Source organism: Lycorma delicatula, chromosome 2 (assembly GCF_047948215.1).
Source record: "Lycorma delicatula isolate Av1 chromosome 2, ASM4794821v1, whole genome shotgun sequence".
Taxonomy (NCBI): domain Eukaryota; kingdom Metazoa; phylum Arthropoda; class Insecta; order Hemiptera; family Fulgoridae; genus Lycorma; species Lycorma delicatula.
This window is the reverse complement of record NC_134456.1, coordinates 235,866,423-235,885,850: the sequence shown is the minus strand read 5'-3', so window position 1 is coordinate 235,885,850 and position 19,428 is coordinate 235,866,423. Positions and strand designations below refer to the sequence as shown.

The window sequence follows — 19,428 nt, the reverse complement described above, 5'->3', positions numbered from 1 at the left end:
TCGTTTTACCCGACTTGGTAGTATGCTGGATCAGTTACTTTTTTGTTCTGTGCCTTTCTTTTAGCCCAGTATTGTTTCATTCTTTCCGATCTTACTTTTCTTTCTATTTAAGAGAATCGGATCTTACGTTTGGTTTTGGCTTGGAACCTAGTTTTCTTGTCCTCGGTAATTGTTTTGGCGGTTTTGTCCAGGAGGAAGCTTTCTGTAATTTGGAGTGACAATAGATCTTTTCCTATTTGGCTGAATCGATCCGGTTGGGTTTTTCTTGTGGAAATATTGAAACAGTTGTTTAGTTAATTTGTTTGCGCTCATTTTGAGGATGTGTCCGAAGAAGTCGATTCTTCTTTTCCATATTGTGTCTGACAATTTTTCTGTTTTTTTTATAACGTTTCGTTTTTGTTGCGGATTGGTTTGTTGTTTTCAAACCAATCTAGGGTTTTCTTAAGATATTCCTTTCTTTGATTTCCAGTGTTTCCATTGGGCCGTAATTGGTCATGGATCATTTTTGACTGTACACAGGGCTTCCAGTTTGATTACCTGTTCTAGTGTTTTTATTTTTGTATTCCAGGATTAGTTTTGCTTGGCATTTCTCCCGCCACTAACCCATTCGGTCGCTTTAAAGGATAAGACCGAATGTCTGTTTCACAAACGGCTACTGAGCCTCGAAACAGTTTAGCGACCAGTGGCCTAACTATCTCCTAGAGCTAACCTAAAAGCGTGAGCGGAATAAGCATGATACCAAACATCACTCGCTTGCGTTTCCACTGCCACTTGTCATATATCATTAAAATGGGTAGGCGCATCCCGTCAACTACTAAAGATATATATATATATATATATATATATATATATATATATATATAACATCAATAAATTTAAATTTACTTCGTCTAGACAGCAATTCACTGCCTACTACTACTACTAAAACTACTAAAACATATATGACTATCAATAATTAATTTATCTTGTCAAACACAGCAATTCGCTGCCACTCCTAGGCCGCTGAATGCTAGCAAGTACCTGTCCACCATTAAAGCGCATGGAGCCTTATTCTGGCTGGTAGCCAGCCATATCTCTCGGTTAGCTTCCTACAGCAGCGCAGTAAAAGTCTTTTCCCTTAGGTAAACTACAGATGTCGTTTGAACCAAGCAACCTCATCAAGGAATTCCCACACGGTCCGAAAATACAGCTCTCGCCACTGGTAAGTGGCCGATTTTCCCCTTGATCACTAAGTTCCAGGGTGGCCTGAATTCTGCCCCCCCCCCCCCGCAAGAGCTGAGCAGTCGAACATCATGTGTTTGTTCGGTTGGACCTACCCGCAGACGCACAGCTCATCAGCTGCCAGGCGGAACCTAAACAAATATTGGTTTAAATTTACCACTCGGGCTCCCGTTGCCCTTAAAAACGAAGGAGAGGCATACCATCATCCCAGATCCTGTATAAATCATTACAAGGACCTTCCCTTAGTCGTGGTGTGCAATTCTTGCTTGCACCCTTTCATCGCGATGCTGTAAAACCTTCTCCGCAGTCGGAAGATGGACAAATGTTCGAAATTTAGAACCGGTGCATTGAGATCCCCGTTCCGCTACGGTACAGGCCCGGCTCGAAACCGCATTCCAAATACCTCGGCCTCCCTCCCTCTTCGCAATTTCCACATGGCCGCTCGAACTTTCACCACTAAATAGATAGGGAGAGCCTTTCCCAATACAGTGGTAGCCTCGTAGGAGATTGTTTTAGAAACACCAGTGCATATAATTAAGGCTCTGCGCTGGGCACTTCTTAAATTTTGAATAAGCGCTCGATTTCTTTCCAACCTATGCGCCCAAACGGATGCCGCGTAAGAATTCATACTTACGAAGACACCTCGTTACATCATATACAAATGACGGCCCGACTGTCCGTAACCCTTTCGAGCAATCCTCCTAAGCTTGGGCATCACAGAGACGGCGTCCGCCGCTACTTGCCTAATGCGGCTGCTAAACAGCAACTTCTCATCAAACAAAAAAGCTAGGTATGAACTCCACTGATTACACAGCCTTTATACTTAATACGGGGTTTACGACCGTACGATAATTTGTCTGTACCCTTAAGAAGCATAAACTTCGTCTTGGGCAAAGAAATCTTTAAATTTTGAATGTCCATCCAGCCGCTTGAGCTCGGTCTTCTAGCTGCGGTCGTGAATTACCACGAACTAACAGGAGACAGTCATCGGCGAAAGCCTGGGCCGTAAGCCGTTCCGGGAAAGTCAGTCCCAAAAAACCATCGAATACCAGGTTCCACAGCAAGGGACCGAGAACGAAGCCCTGCGGGTTCCCTTGGTGACGGATTTTTCCAGAACTAGGTGCGCATCCTTAAACAGAGCCGTGCGATCCGAAAAGTAGTCACGTACTACGGCCTGCATGGCTACGGGAACATTGTGGCGTTCCAACTCACAGACGACAGAACTCCAACACAAGGAAGGAAATGCTGCTTCTACGTCAATAAAAACTGCTATTTACAGTCGGCGCTTTCCACCTCGGCAAGAGCATTTAAGATGCAATCCTCGGTGCCAACCCTTTTCATGAAGCATATTGGCCTCGAATTAGAAATGAGTTCATATCGATGCTTTCCCAGAGCCGTTCCACAACCAGCCTTTCAAGCAACTTGCCGATTACCGGCAAGAGGCTGATGCATCGATAACTGCTGACCTTACTCGGATCTTTCCTGATTTTAAGAGCACCCTCACCAAAGCCACCCTTCCAACAAGTTCGAAAGCAACCCCTGTTTAGGCATCCCGAGAACAGTCTACCAAGCGCCTCTCTTACATTGTATTCATATTGTATTCCAGGGTAGTTTTAATTGTACTTGTTTTTGGTTTGTTGAAAAACTAGTTCGAGTTTGTTTCTACTGGTTTTCATTGTCTTTTTCTCGAGCATCGTTGATCGTTACAGTCGATTCAATCTCAGAGGTATTTAAATTTATTTGATTATTTCTATCTTTTGTTCGTCAAATTTAAGGTGCCTTGGTTAGTTTTTTCATACCTACTATATTACCGATAAATTTCATAAAATGTTAGACGATGCAAGATTTCTCTTTAGTAACCAAACATTCTCGGTCGATGAATTCATTCATTAATTCACCTCAAAAGCTTTGACGCTTGTACATGGGGATATGGAAAAGGAATTTTTGTAGCGTATGAAAATGCCATACCTGATCGGGATTCGATCGGATGAAACCCCAAGACGCTACCACTCCACTACGAAGACCGGCTTTGTTAAACAACTGGGAGACCCGTAATTATTGATCAATATATTGAAACCAAATATAATGTCGAACGGATTGTTTCAATCAAATGTACAATATAATGTATTGTTCTCGAAAAATAAAACGGTAGCCGTTTTGCGTTATTTTTCTATACGTCAAACATTGTAAGCATTAATTCTCATGTTGTTTTGAATAGAATAAGAACATCAAAAGGTTGTAAGAAAAATACCAAGAAGAAATTATGTAGACAATATATAACGCCCTTAGCTGAAAAAGCGCCTGAAGTTTCTGCTTCTCAAACGATCGCTAAGAACAATAACTCTTACAGTTCTAAAAAAAGAATGTTATTTTGCAAGTCTAGTGCTCGTAAAAAAAAAAGACGTACCAGATTTTTAGATATATAAAAACAAGAATAGCCAAAAATCTATTCGCTTGGTGAACACGCTTTTCTGCATGCATGTCATGGAGAAGTTTGCAAAATATTGCTCTGAGAACGACTGTATTTTCATGTCAAAGATTATGGTAAATATAAAACTTAAATACAAGTAAACTCTTTTCAAACACATTTTGCCGGTAATTAATTAATATTTTACTTAAAAGTTTTTCTTGTACTAAAATAATACGATTTCCTATTTGATTTATTTTGTACTGATAAACTGTTAAAATAAGTGATGTAAATATTTAGACACAAAAAACAGTATTAAAAGGGAAGAATAAACTGTATTATATCAAATTATTTATCCCCTCTTACGTTTTTTAATTTTCAATTACGATCGTAAAAAATATAAATGAATATTTATAATGCTAATTTAAGACGGTAAACCGTTCCAGAATTCATGAATATACTTTTTGTTTTCAAAAAAAACAATCAGTAACTTGTTGATTTTTGTTTCAAATAATATTAAAAAATAAAATTTTTTAGAGTACGCAGTAAATTTATTTATTTTTTTCCTTGATGAAATCGTCACTTAAGCTTGTAGCTTGCGCGTGGAGTAGCGTTCGAAACATGCCATGCCGGACCGGTATTCGAACACGTGACCTCCGAATTGAAAGGCTAAGGCGTTACTATTCCGCCACAGAGATCGGTTAAATAATATATATTATAAATACTATTCGTATATACTATAATTAATGTGCAATGATTGGTACGTAATTTTTTTAAATTTATAATCTCATTATTTAGTTAAATAAAATAAAAGAAACAAATCTATGTGAATATATTAACTAACCTGGCACAAAAGCATTTTCAAGGTGGTTGAATTCCAGTCCTGCGTAAGACTGGGGCCGACTTTTTAGAGGTCGATCACTACTTTCATCCTGGAACGAAATAAATAACACAAATAAAAAAGGATCATGAAATCATAAACATATTAATAAGAATATCTTGTAATTACAAATAAATTCTGTAAAAAAATTCTTTTATAGTGAAATTAATAATTCAAATACTAATAGATATATGAAAATAATATTTATCATAGCTTACAACAAACGGGGTCAGGTTTAAATAGAAAAAATAATGATATCTAAAGCCCCATTAAATTGTTCAGATGGAACCAAGATTTCCATTCTGTAAATGAAGTATTCAGAAAAATAAATTAATATAGTTTCTGCCAGGAGTACTAATTAGTAATGATTTTTGAGATTAAGGAAAAGAAACAGTATGACAAGGCAGTCTCAATCTCATAATAAAAACTAATAAAATCTGTTTAATATTTTCCTGCTTTACAGTAAAACAGTAGTAGAATTATTAGGCTTGTAAACAAACAAAAAATAAGGAAAATCCTCTTGTCTTGATTCCTGTACTACAGAGTGTCCCATATAAAACGCCACCCAACCTTATATTGGTAGGTACTGAAATAATAAAAAGGCATGTGTAAATGTAAATGTAATTTTTATTATTACCATCCATTACCTTACATTTAGAGTAAATGTTGGAAGTGGCCGCCATCTTCTTGAATACAAGCTTCAATTCTTTTTACAGCGTTTCTTGCAATTTTTTTCAAACTATGTGGCTGGATATTTAATATTGACTTTCAATCGTTCAAGTGTTCGTAGTTTGTTGCTGTAGGCTTTTTCTTTGAGGTAACCCCGTAGAAAAAAATCCGCCACTGTCAAATCTGGAGATCTTGGTGGCCGCAAGCCTCGACCGATAACACGATTACCGAAGAATTCCTCGACAAAATCAGAAGTTGAACCTGCGTAGTGCGATGTCGCAACGTCATGTTGTAGCCAGCAGTGTCTGTCTTCCTGTTCCAAGAGTGCGATGAACTGAAATAAAATATCCTGATATCGTTCTGCATTAATGGTGTACTCGAAAAAAATAGGACCGATTATTTTCTTCCGCGATATCACGCACCACACGCCCGACTTCTGCGGGTGTAATTGTTTTTCGTGATAAACGTGGAGATTTTCAGCGCTCAAATTCTACTGTTTTGTCTGTTTACGTAGCTATCCGAATGAAACCGTGCTTCATCTGTGAAAAATAACGAATCCATAACATTAATTCTCTCGCGCAGAAATCGACGGAACCGTTGACAATATTGTAACCGTTTTTGTTTGTCGGGCTCAAGAAGTTGATAAACCGTTTGAATGCGATAAGGTCGTAATTGTAATCGTTTGGTCGCCCGATGAACGGTTAATTTAGACGAATTAATTTCAGCAGACAAACGTCTGATCGATTTTTTTGGCGAGGCGAGTAATCGATCTTTGATTTCAGTGATTGTATCTGTATTCAACACCGACGCAGATTTTTTGTTGCTTGTTATTAACAGAACCGGTCTCTCTAAATTTTGCAACTAACCTTAATACTGATGTTATATTAGGAGCTGGTTTATCCGGGTACTTATGGCGAAACAAATCTTGCACTGCAACCGCTGATTTCGTACTGAAGTACGACTCGACAATGAAAATATGTTCATCTAGCGAAAACACCATCTTGTCTCTAGCAATACGCTGAACGTTATGATTGCATTGTTGTTACTATAAGTAGTGTTCTACTGCGTCGCCGCGATGTTCAGATGTTGGGCGAGTCCATTTCAGTAACGAGTAGGGGAGTAAGCTTGACTTTTGAAGTTTCATTGATGAGTGATTAATGGGTTGCGTTTTATATGGGACACCCTGTATTTTTAAGTCGTAGTTGTAAACAGATGAGGATTAAAGGTAATAAAAGATAACAGCAGGGAGACTAATGTCAAGTCATATAATGCTGATTAACCCGTACCGTTTAATGTCGAAACAGACTTAAGTCTTCCATATATGTGATTTGATCAGCTCTATCAGTATATTCTACTTGAAATTTTGGCCAATCTATAGGTGAGGTTATCGTTGTAAATAGAGTGGAGGAGGGTGAGAAGGCAATCCGGGTGTTTAAAAAGGAGGAGTATATCGTTAAGGAATGACAACCTCGATAGCTCTAGGAGGTATTTAGGACACTGGTCGGTAAACTGTTTCGAGGCTCAGTAGCCGTTTGTGGCACAGATATTCGGTCTTATGCTTTAGGGCGACCAAATGGAGTGGTGGCGGGAGAAGTGCCAAGCAAACCAAAAAACCGATTGAAGGGTCTTTGATTCCTTAGATTTGGCTTATGCTATGTTCAACTCCACATCGACCTATATGAAATCTTTTAATAAAATCGTAAAACAAGCATTAGAAGGACACGGACTACGGAATTAATAACTGGTTACAAAAAAACAATTAAGAAATGGATATGAATGTGGTGATGGAACCACAAATAAATGTTAGAACTAAATAAAATGTGGTTAAAATAGATGTCAGTGGTTGGACGGTTGGTTGATGACAAGATGATCAGAAAGAGATTTAGAACGTAGGCCAAAACCAACCATGGACTGTAGCGGCAATGAATCAAAAGAAGAAGCTGTAAACAAATGTAATCTTTCAGAATATTCAGCGTGTACGAACTGTGAATAGACCTCGACCAAAAATAACTTTGGTACATACGAAGAAAATGCACCAAAATCACTACTGAAAAGTTAAAACGACTAGGAAGATAACAAGGAAAGTTTTATTAAATTAAAATGTTAGTAGATTATACTAACATTAAAAAGTTATTTTCTGGTTCTTTATAACATGATATCCTTTACGTATAGTTAACATCATGGTACAGATTATGCAGATTTTCATCATAACTTAAAAGAAAACCGTATCTCGTAGGTTACGGAAAACGGGCTAGGTATACACAGCTGCATGCAAATACTTGTAGTCTATTGTAAGAGTATAATATATGAGAAATAACATTTGAATATATGCGGGAAAAGTTTTCTTAAAATTTCCCTTATAACTATAATTTAAAATAAGCCTCAATAATAAATATATAGTAGAACTAGGTAAAAGACGTTCCTCCTCTTACATATTTTGTTGCCAACCTTATATTCTAATACGTACTTTCATTTTTTATTACTGCTACCAGAATATTGGATAATTTAAAACCAAATTTCCCTGTTAACAAAAATTAATTAGATATTTTATCTACCATTCTTTTTTATTTAAATTTGAATGTTGTGCTACTATATATATATATATATATATATATATATATAGTGTAGGCGAAAAGTCCCTTTACATGTTAATAGCATAGTACGGTTAGATATGTAGATAAACATTGTTATGAATACAAAAAAGAGTAATTTCAACATTTATGTCTAGTTAACATTAACATTTATTGCGAATAACATTGTTACAAAGCTTCAAGATTCATCTATTAGTTTGGAAACAGTTCATTTAGGCGTGTGCGGACGCTCACAGCAAAATATGGTGGAGTGCCATCTTGTTAAAGGGTAACGATGTCAGCTATTCCTCTTGCCGTTAATTCTGGAAGCAACAACGTGTTAATCATGTGAAGATAGCTGTACAGCTTCATAGAACCATCAAAGAAATATGGTACAAGCAGATGGTCTACCACTATCCCTACCGAAATCCCCCAACCTCGCCCCATGCCGCCATGCCCCAACCCCGCCGCATGTTATGACATGCGGCGGGTTGCACTTGATTTCCTCATAAAAGTGCGGATTATCTTTTGCCCAAAAAAAGACGTTACGATTTCGTGAGCTACGATAAATCGCACACTCGTCAGAGAACATAACGTCTTTTTGATCATTTGCATGTGGAAAGCGTGCGAGCAGCATTTAACACGCATGCACACGTTCTTCCAAGACACGATCACTCAACTCATTTACTAAGGATGGCCGAAAAAATGAATCACTCAAGTCAATCTCTATGTGGTCTCGCCTAGTTGATCGCAGGATGCCTAATTCTGCAAACGGCTTATAGGTTGACTTCATCGGCGATTGTTCCAAGTGATTCCGTTACAGCAAAACAAGTTTCGGTGCGAGTGGTAGACCTTCCGCTACGTGGTGCATCGAGAACACTTCCTGTTACAAAGATTTTCTTCTCCCATACGAATAATGTTCGTCGTGATGGTGCGGTTTTCCAAACCACCCAGCGAAGTCCCTCGAAATGTCTGTCATTGTCTTCTTTGTGTTTTGACGTTCGACCAAAACCACTATCAGTTCAAAAGTTTACATATACATTTGTATATATATATATATATATATATATATATATATATATATCAATTTCTTGTGGCCACGATAACTACCGTAATTTTGCGTCAATCAATTTCAAATTGTTCTTGAAAAATAACACGTTCCAAAATGTCGATCGAGTTCTTTAACGGCAAAACTTGAACGATCATTTTCTTATTAAGTAAAATATCGAATTCATGTAACGTTCTTACTATTCTCTGGACAAGGGCCTAAAACATATCTTAGTAACGTTTTTTGATATAACAAACCATTGACCCAGAGGGTTGAAAAAATGGGGTTTCGAAGACAAAAAAGAATCATACCTCCTTAATAGGTAAGTATCGAATCGGTTTAAAGTGGTCGTTAGTTCTCTAAACATCACCTAAAATTTTTGTCTGAAACAATTTTTATATAAACAATCCTTATGGCAAGGGATGACCAAAATATTGCTGGAATTCTAAGATGGGGCATGTCGTATGTTAAAATGTAAAACTTTTTTTCACTTGCAACCATTGTCGTAGTGAGTAAGTTTGAAGTTTTTCTTAAATGTAAGGGGGAAATCTTTTTATTCCCTACTTAGTAGCTGATGAAATCTAGTTCTGCCTACCGGCTTGTCAAAAGGGATTTTTTTTTATCTTGTAATCTGTTTCCATTTTATAATTTATCTTATACTGGTTGGACCCGGCATTGCTTCGCTATTGCTAAATTTAAATACATGAATTAATTTACCACAGTTCAAACCTCACCAATCTCATTACTACTTTTTTATGTTTAGCCTCCGGAATCATCGTAAGATATTATTAATTCAGAGGATGATATAAATAGATGTAAATGAAGTGTATTCTTGTACGGTTTAAGGTTGACCGTTCCTGAGATGTATGGTTAATTGAAACCCAACCACCAAAGAAAACCGGAATCCACGATCTGGTATTCAAATCCATATAAAAGGACGGTAAAGGAACCTTTACCAGGATTTGAACCTTAGAACTCTCGACTTCGAAATCAGCTGATTTGCAATGAGAATTCACCGACAGACCGACCCAGTGAGTTACCAATCTCACTACTATATAAATCATTAAAAAATCTGATATGTACACCATGTGACTTTTTTGTTAAATGAAAAGTACATAAAATTTTGTTTCATTAATAACTTCTTATATTTTGTAATTTTTTTTTATCATTGAATTATTATTTATTTTAAAAATTCTTTTACCATCAGAGGTTAATAATTATTAATAAATCAATATATTAAAATAAAAAATAGGAGATGAATTCTGATTCGAACCGATGTGCCTTCTCCTTGATCCAAATATTGCATTATTTATACTTTTATTTGGCTACAACTATGGAACCGATGAAAATAAGTACCGGTTATGATATATCGTTGAAAAGGTCTTAATGAGAGCTTATTACTGCAGTTAAGAAAAAGTCAATTTTTTTTTTATTTTGGGCATTTTGGACACTTTTGGTTCAGTCGATTCAGCTGATAATTAAGTTTTCATTCTTGTTATGAATATTCCATGAACTTTAAATAATTTTAATTATTCGTTCACAATTTTTAGAACAAGACGTAGAATAATTATTTCGAGAAATGACAAGAATGCGAAAATCAAATTTTGGTATTTATACAGAATAAGATGCGATTCTGTCATAACGTATTATGTTTAAAAGAGTATAAAAAAACTGCTAAAATATATTAAAAATAGAAAATTAAATAGTATTTTAAATACTTAATATAATTTATTGAATTCAGGAAAATCCCACTACAGACTTATTGTAAAGTTTAATTTTCTTGGTATTACAAATAAGTTATCTGTAATCATTTTTATTTAGTTTAAAGCAAAATGTTATGAAATAAGCAAACGGATAGCTAGACAAGGACGAGAGAGAAAGATAAATATTCGTGTAGAAACATCCTTTTGAAAACTCAACCAGTGAATATTAAATTATGGAATGAAATATCCTATCTCTAAGGATATCTTAAAGATACATTACATTAAATTCATTTAAATTTGATTGTAACAAAATATAAGAGCTTCATTTTTTCAGGCGCTTGATTTAAAATCTTTATATCATAAATAATAATTTTCAGGCCGCATTATTTTAAAAAATATTATCAAATCTCAAAATTATCGATTAGTATTCTATTTACAACCTAAAATAATGATAAAAAAAAATCTGATGTGGACATCACGTGACTTCCTTAAACAAATATTAAAATACATATACACATTTTTTTTGCGCTTCATTTAAGCTTATGTCATTAGTGAGATAGGATCATACAATTATTTAATAAAGTGGACAGTTACACAATTGCTGAAACATTAGTTTTTATTAACATCAAATATTTATACGTTTATTAATTAAACAATCTTACATGAAATATTAGGATAGAGTAAAAGTCCCTTTATTACTCGTATTACTAGATCAGTATTATTTGTAACATCGAGAGTTGCTGATCAACAAAAGTTTTAGATTTCTGGTGAGTCGTATAAATAAAAGTTAATAATAATTAAACTATTCCGTTTAGTGAACTCCTGTATACCGGTTAGAAATGTTAATTTCAACTTCACGGTGTAAAATATTCAGTTTTTATTACTGGATTATTTGGTGAATAATTAAAAAGTGAAAAAGAAACTATCATACAGGAAAAAGAAATATATCGTGAAGAAATGACAAGATGATGAATATGAAGAGAAAGGAAACGTTAAGAAAAATGGAATGTTAAAAAAAAACAAGAGAAGATGATAAATATATAGAAGAAAAAATGTTAAAACATAAGAAAGAAAAAACATTAGGAGAAGATGATAAATCTAAAGAGGAAGAAAACGTTAAGACCAAGGAAAGAATAAAAAGATTAAGAGAGAATGATGAATATAAAGAGAGAGAAAATTTGAAAACTAAACAAACTAAAAAATTTGTATAAAAATCAGTGAATTAGTCTTATGATAAAAAAAAGAAAAGCTTTTTTTTATATATATATATATATATATATATATATATATATATATATATATATATATGTGTGTGTGTGTGTGTGTGTGTGTGTGTGTGTGTGTGTGTGTGTGTGTGTGTGTGTGTGTGTGTGTTTGTGTTTGTGTGTGTGTGTGTATTCAATTGAACTTATAAACATCACAATTTTTACAATATTATTAATAATAAGCTTATTACCACACACCTCTGAATGAAATTACCTAAATTCAAAACAAAAGTGAAATTAGCGTAATGAACTTCATTTCATACGAACAAGAGTGTACTTTCTGTACTAACTGGTAGCCATTCGTCCTAAAACAACAAAGATTAAAAAACGGCTTTTATTCATCCCTTTATGAGATTTGATGTAGAGCCAAATTCAGTAAGATATTTTTTTAGCTACCCAAGAGGCATTAAATTTTGAGAAACCTATCGTTTGAGTAAAATATCTGTCTATATCTGATTCCTTAAACGAATATGGCCAAAACTAAATATCATCAATGTTCCACATCCAGAAATCCTCCCGCCCAAATTTCATTATAATCGGTCCATCTAGTCTAAAGATATGAAACAAAATTCCGTACATATGTATGGAATTTTTCAGTGCCAAAATTATGTTGTGGGGAATTATAAACGTCTTTTTTTTTTGTCATCAGTCATTTGACTGGTTTAATGCAGCTCTCCAAGATTCCCTATCTAGTGCTAGTCGTTTCATTTCAGTATACCCTCTACATCCTACATCCCTAACAATTTGTTTTACATATTCCAAACGTGGCCTGCCTACACAATTTCTTCCTTCTACCTGTCCTTCCAATATTAAAGCGACTATTCCAGGATGCCTTAGTATGTGGCCTATAAGTCTGTCTCTTCTTTTAACTATATTTTTCCAAATGCTTCTTTCTTCATCTATTTGCCGCAATACCTCTTCATTTGTCACTTTATCCACCCGTCTGATTTTTAACATTCTCCTATAGCACCGCATTTCAAAAGCTTCTAATCTTTTCTTCTCAGATACTCCGATTGTCCAAGTTTCACTTCCATATAAAGCGACACTCCAAACATACACTTTCAAAAATCTTTTCCTGAGATTTAAATTAATTTTTGATGTAAAAAAATTATATTTCTTACTGAAGGCTCGTTTCGCTAGTGCTATTCGGTATTTTATATCGCTCCTGCTTCGTCCATCTTTAGTAATTCTACTTCCCAAATAACAAAATTCTTCTACCTCCGTAATCTTTTCTCCTCCTATTTTCACATTCAGCGGTCCATCTTTGTTATTTCTACTACATTTCATTACTTTTGTTTTGCTCTTGTTTATTTTCACGCGATAGTTCTTGCGTAGGCCTTCATCTATGCCGTTCATTGTTTCTTCTAAATCCTTTTTACTCTCGGCTAGAATTACAATATCATCAGAAAATCGTAGCATCTTTATCTTTTCACCTTGTACTGTTTACTCCGAATCTAAATTGTTCTTTAACATCATTAACTGCTAGTTCCATGCAAAGATTAAAAAATAACGGTAAAAGTAATGAACTAAAAGATAAGAAATTTTTGCAATTTATTAAAAATAGGGTATGTATTCCTCAGTGTATATGTTGTTCTTGTGAGGTTCTATTTTTCAGTCACTCTGTAGTTAACTTTAATGTAGATAAAATTAAACTGAAATTGCAGAACAATTAAATTAGAAAATCCAAAAATAATACGATTGTAAATTAAAATTTTCGATTAATATTAAATAATCAGATGTTTCACCAGCTCTACTACATATACACGTATGTAATAACTCATATTAAATTACATATGCCTATTTTATTTCACAAATAACTTCTGATATTTGTTCAATTTTTTATTTATTTTATTGTTACTGAATTATTATTTATTGTAAAAAAATTACTTACAATCACGGGTTAATAATTATTAATAAATTAATATATGCAAATTAAAAAAAAGTTAAAAAATAAAATTAAAAAAAAGTTTTATAAAAAGTCTGATTCGAAACGATATGCCTTACCCTTGTAAAATCCAAATATTTCATTAATAAAAATGTTATTCGACTATAAATTTAGAACCAACGAAAATAAGTACCACTTAATGACATATCGTTGAAAAGCTCTCAATGAGGGCTTACTACTGCAGTTAAGAAAAAGTTGAAAATCCATTTTTTTTTTATTTTGAGCATTTTTGGATACTTTTGGTTCATTCAATTGCAACAAAAAGGGGAGGTGGACAACTAGATGTTACAACAGTTCTAAATCCAAAATTTTAACATCCTACGGCTAATCGTTTTTGATTTATGCGAGATACATACGTACGCGAAGGTATGTACAGAATGAACAGACGACACGCTTAAATTAGTCAAAATGGATTCAGGGATGGTCAAAATGGATATTTCTGTTGAAATCTGAAAACTGAAATTTTTCGCAATCACAATACTTCCTTTACTTCGTGTAAGGGAGTAATAACACGACAGTATTACTTTGGTAAATATCATATTACACGTAAGGTTCACAGAGCTTTAACGTTAACACTTAAAAACAAAAATGTAGTTACATTTAAAATCCCATTTTACGTTAAAAGTTATTTCTGTTTATAATGTTAGTGACTAACAATCCAGCCAAGTGGCCAAAAGTAATATACTGACTTCTTTAACTGCTTGGGTTAGTAATAAATTGGGATATTTTAATTAATTATATTTTATTCAGTTCAGTTATTTTTTTTCATTTTTTAATTGATTATTTAGCTAGATAAACTTGAAGCTTGTGCGTGAAAAATGGAAAAGGAATTTTTTAGCGTATGAAAAATGCAATGCCTGACTGGGATTAGTTCCCGGGACCTCCGGATAAAAGTCCGTGATACTACCAGTCCTCCAAGGAGATTACCCGATACTTTGAAAAAGTAATATAATATAAAAGTTGTAAAAACATATTTAACAAAATTATATACCCGCAGTGGAATACAGACAAATATCTCAATTTAAAAAGCACAGGAATTTCTCATTTTAATCTCATAACGATTATAGTCCCCCAGAGAAAATATTCTAAAAGGATGAAACTAGATTAAAGATCCAGCTTCTAATATAAAAGATGGAAATCAGACTTTACATTGATTAGCAATCTCATAGATTTTCTAATAATGAAATTCCGTTAATTAATTTTTTTTTAGTTTTCAATTATATTTTTAGACGTTTTATACAGATAGAAACCATGAAACAGTACAATTTTATTTATCAATCTATCTATAAAATATATATACTGTAAAATTCTTTTTCTAAGGCTGTATTATAACGTTTTAATTAGGCGGATGGAACCTGAATTATGATGAATCAACCTGTAATACGAAATTAAACTAGAAAATACAAAAATAATACGATTCTAAATTATAATTTTCAATTAATATTAAATAATCAGATGTTTCACCAAATCTATTACATATACACATATGTAATAATTCCTATTAAATTACATATGCATATTTTATTTCACTAATAAATTCTGATATTTTTTCATTATTGTTATTGAATTAACATTTGTTGTAAAAACGTTTTTACTTTGAAAGTTCACCAATAGATTAGTTTCTATATTAAACTGTTTAACAATTTGTTAATTATATCGAATTCTGAGGAAGAAATGTCTATAACACCGATCGATATTAAAGAAAAGGGAGAACTTATGACTAACAACCTATTCCCACAGAAATGTATTGTTTAATCCTTTTTATGAAAAACTAAAAAAAAAAAATATTCCATAAAAATGTATTATATCATTCATTTAAATCAATAATCTCACTATTATCTAAGTCGTTGAAAAAAATACAGTATTCAACTCTCTATAATAGCCATTAATGCCTACTTGTGAAGTTTACGATATTTGCCAAGGTTCCGGCCGTAACTTACTTCGGACTCGTGCATCAATTGGTATCATTATAGGCTCGTTCCATAATATAATATTATAATATCTATTTTAAGTGTAAACCTGTAATCTATATAAAAAAAACTAAAATAATCAAGGAGAAAAAAAAGTTCAAAAAAAGTTTCACACGGATAACATGCCAAGATTTTTCAAAGTAAACCAACGTTAGAAGGCTAGAGTAAATTTGGTTAACTGGCATTTCTCCCACCACCACCCCATTCGGTCGCCCTAATAGACCAAATGTTCCGTGCCAAGAACGGCTACTGAGCCTCAAAACGGTTTAGCGACCCAAATCCTAAAAGCTCCTAGTGAGCTACCTAACGTGCGTGAGCGAATCAAGCAGGGCGCCATACAGCACCCGCTGAAGTGTCCCAATCGCTCACTTGTCAACATAAAACTAGATCGGGGAGGCGCACCCCTTGTAACAATTTAAAACTATTAGAGTCTATAAAATAAAAGACAGCAATTTTGGCTGCCACGCCTCGGTCGCTGTATGCCAGCTAGTGCCTGTCCACCATTTAACAGCGCTTGGAGCTGATTTAGCTGGTGGCCAGCCCTATTTCCAAGGTTGGTTTCCAGCAGCAGAGCTATAGGAGTCCAATCGCATTTTACACATTTTCCCTTACATTTACTGATGACGGTTGAACATAGCAACCTCATCAAGGAACTCCCACACGGTCCAACAGTGCGGCTCTCGCCACACTGCCTCGCCGCTTGTGAGCGGCCAGGTTTCCCCTGACCTCTAAGTTCCAGGGTGGCTCGGTCTCTGGCCCCCCCAAGGGCCGGGCAGTCGTACATCATATGTACATTAGACTGGACCTCCCCGCAGACACACAACTCATCAGCCACCAGGAGAAACCGAAACAGATATTGGTTCAGATTCACATGGTTGGTGAGCACCTGGGCACCCGACGCCCTTAAAAAGGAACTCGAGGCATACCATCCCCCCAAATCCTGTATAAAATTATACAAGGATCTACCCTTAGTCGTGGTGTGCCATTCAAGCTGCCATGCCTCCATCGCGAGGCTTTGTATACTTTTCCGCAGACGGGAGATGGGCAACTGGACGAAATTTTGCTCCGGTGCATTGTGATCACCGTTCCGCTCCGGTTCTAGCCCGGCTTGAAACCGCATCCCAAATGCCTTGGCCTCCCGACCTCTTCGCAACTTCCACATGGCTGCCCGAATTTTCACCACTAAATCGATTGGGAGAGCCTTTTCCAATGCAGTTGTAGCCTCGTAGGAGGTTGTTTTAAATACACCAGTGCATACTATCACGGCTCTGCGCTGGGCACTCCTTAAATTTTGAAGTAGTGCTCTATTCCTGTCCAACCTATGCGCCCAAACCGGCGCCGCGTATGCGACGCCGGTTTGGGCGCATTCCACCCTACCCCCCCCCCGGGGGGGGGGGGGTAGGGTGGAAAAAAAAGATAAGAAATTTATAACCCACCGGGTTGGTCTACTGGTGAACGCGTCTTCCGAAATCAGCTGATTTAGAAGTCGAGAGTTCTAGCGTTCAACTATTTTTATACGGATTTTTATACTCAAATTCAGTTATTTTTATACGGATTTGAATACTAGATCGTGGATACCGGTGTTCTTTGATGGTTGGGTTTCAATTAACTACACACCTCAGGAATGGTCGAACTGGGACTGTACCAGACTACACTTAATTTTCACTCATACATATCATTCTCATTCATCCTCTGAAGTAATACCTGAACGGTAATTCCCGGAGGCTAAAAAGGAAAAAAAAAAGAAAGAAAAGATAAAAAAATGATGCCCATCGGGCTGGTCTAGTGGTGAACTCATCGCAAATACAGCGTTCTAAAGTTCAAATCCTAGTAAAGGCAAGTTACTTTTATGCATATTTGATACTAGATCGTAGATACCGATGTTCTTTGGTGGTTGGGTTTCAATTAACCACAAAAGGATTTAAACTTCAGAACCTTAGACTTCGGATATCATCTGTTAAACGACCGGTCTGTGACAACGAGTTAACCATTACACAGCCCGCTGGGCTAATTTTGTAAACAATAATTTAGTAGACATTGAAATTTAATTTAGTTAATCCCATAACTGTCTGAAAAAGTCGATATTGGCATAAACAAAAATCGATATAGAAAATGACAATCGATATTGATAATATTAAATTTAGTAATAAAGTAGTTTGTATTTGTTTTATTTTAGGCAGATTTCATAAGAAAGCTACCTATTTTAATGTTTACCATGACTCGACTTTCGGTAAATTTTTACATATCTTCGCGTTTCACATCCCCCAGACCCCAAAACCACCGTCTGCTCAAAAGTTTATGTATACGTTATATACATATACGTATAGTTCACTTTCTTGCGGACACGATAACTGCCGTAATTTTGCGCCAATCACTAAATACGGATTACGGATAACTCGTCTCAAAATCTCGGTTGAGTTTGTTAACGGCCAAAATCGGACCATAAGGGTGGAAATGGGTGTTGGGGGGGGGGGGTACTTTTTCGAAAACACAAAATATTGTTATAACTTTCTTATTAAATAAATATCGAATTCGTTTAAAGTTACTTCTATTTTCTTTGATAAGGTCCTAAAACGTATCTAAGTAAAGTTTTTGGATATTACAAACCGTTGATCCAAAGGGTGGAAAAAATGGGGTTTCGAAGACAAAAAAATCATACCTCCCTTAATAGGCACAGTATTCGTTTTAAAGTGGTCGTTAATTCTCTAAACGTTTGTCTGAAACAATTTTTGATATGACCCACCCTTACGAAAAGAAATGACCAAAATATTGCTGGAAGTATAAGAACATGGGGTTTTTCGTATGCTACACAGTGAAATTTTTTTTAACATGCGACCGTTGTCGCATCGAGTAAATTTGAACTTTTTCTTAACTTTAACGTGGAAATCTTTTTTATCCCCTAGATAGCACCGGTTAAATCTACCTCCGTCTTCCGGCGTGCCGAAAGGGTTTTTTTGTATAGTAGTCAGATTCGTGAAGTTTGAACTACGGTAAATATTCCGGGTCGTAAGAAAGCTACAGTTTCATTTCGTAATACCTGGATCAATAATCGGGAAAGAACGAAAAATACTTTATTTCTGTATAAAGGAATAAGATTACAAATAAACGTTATATATAAACTTTAAGCAAATACTGCTTTGAATTTATAAGATTAAAGTTTTACTGTATTAATTAATCTATTAGTATTAATTAATGTTATTAGTTCTGTTTCTAAATAAACTAGCCCTAATCGGTTTTATACTATGATTGATGACTATACCACGGTAATACTCGTAAAATGTAATCGATGCTGATTGACCGTAATAAACAATTATATTAGAACAACTCTCGTGAGTCATTAATTTATTTTAATTTTATTAAAATTTGTTTTTTAAATTATCTGGTATTTCAAAGTATTATGTTTTTAAAATAATCAATATTTGACATGACTTTTCTGATTTCATCTACAATGTACTCACGTAAAATATTATTACCGTATATTACGAGTATTTGATATATATGACTAAACTACGAAAAAAATACGTAAGAAAATGAAATACAGAGACAAAAAAATTATACTAAAAGGCAAAATACAGTCATTTATAATTGAAAGGGAAATCAGTTCGTTGCTCCTTAGATTTTTTTGAACTGACACTAGGATCTGCAATTACCGAGTAGAGAAGTTGTTGTCCGAAGCCAGCTCGGTCAACAATAATTTCTCAGTAGTTGGAATCGATTCATAAGCGGCGGGTTCTCCCTCCTATGAAAATT

General features: G+C 34.9%; 1 protein-coding gene across 7 annotated transcripts in view; it reads right to left on the bottom strand.

Moving 5' to 3' along the window:
- The window catches only part of LOC142319765 (pleckstrin homology domain-containing family G member 5-like), a 1,099,338-nt gene that overhangs the window by 897,055 nt on the left and 182,855 nt on the right, over positions 1-19,428 (bottom strand). For all 7 annotated transcript variants that reach the window (XM_075357406.1, XM_075357404.1, XM_075357407.1 and 4 more), the window contains exon 3: positions 4,473-4,560. In XM_075357406.1, the coding sequence (XP_075213521.1) occupies positions 4,473-4,560 (88 nt within the window). The remainder of the gene's footprint in view (positions 1-4,472; positions 4,561-19,428) is intronic.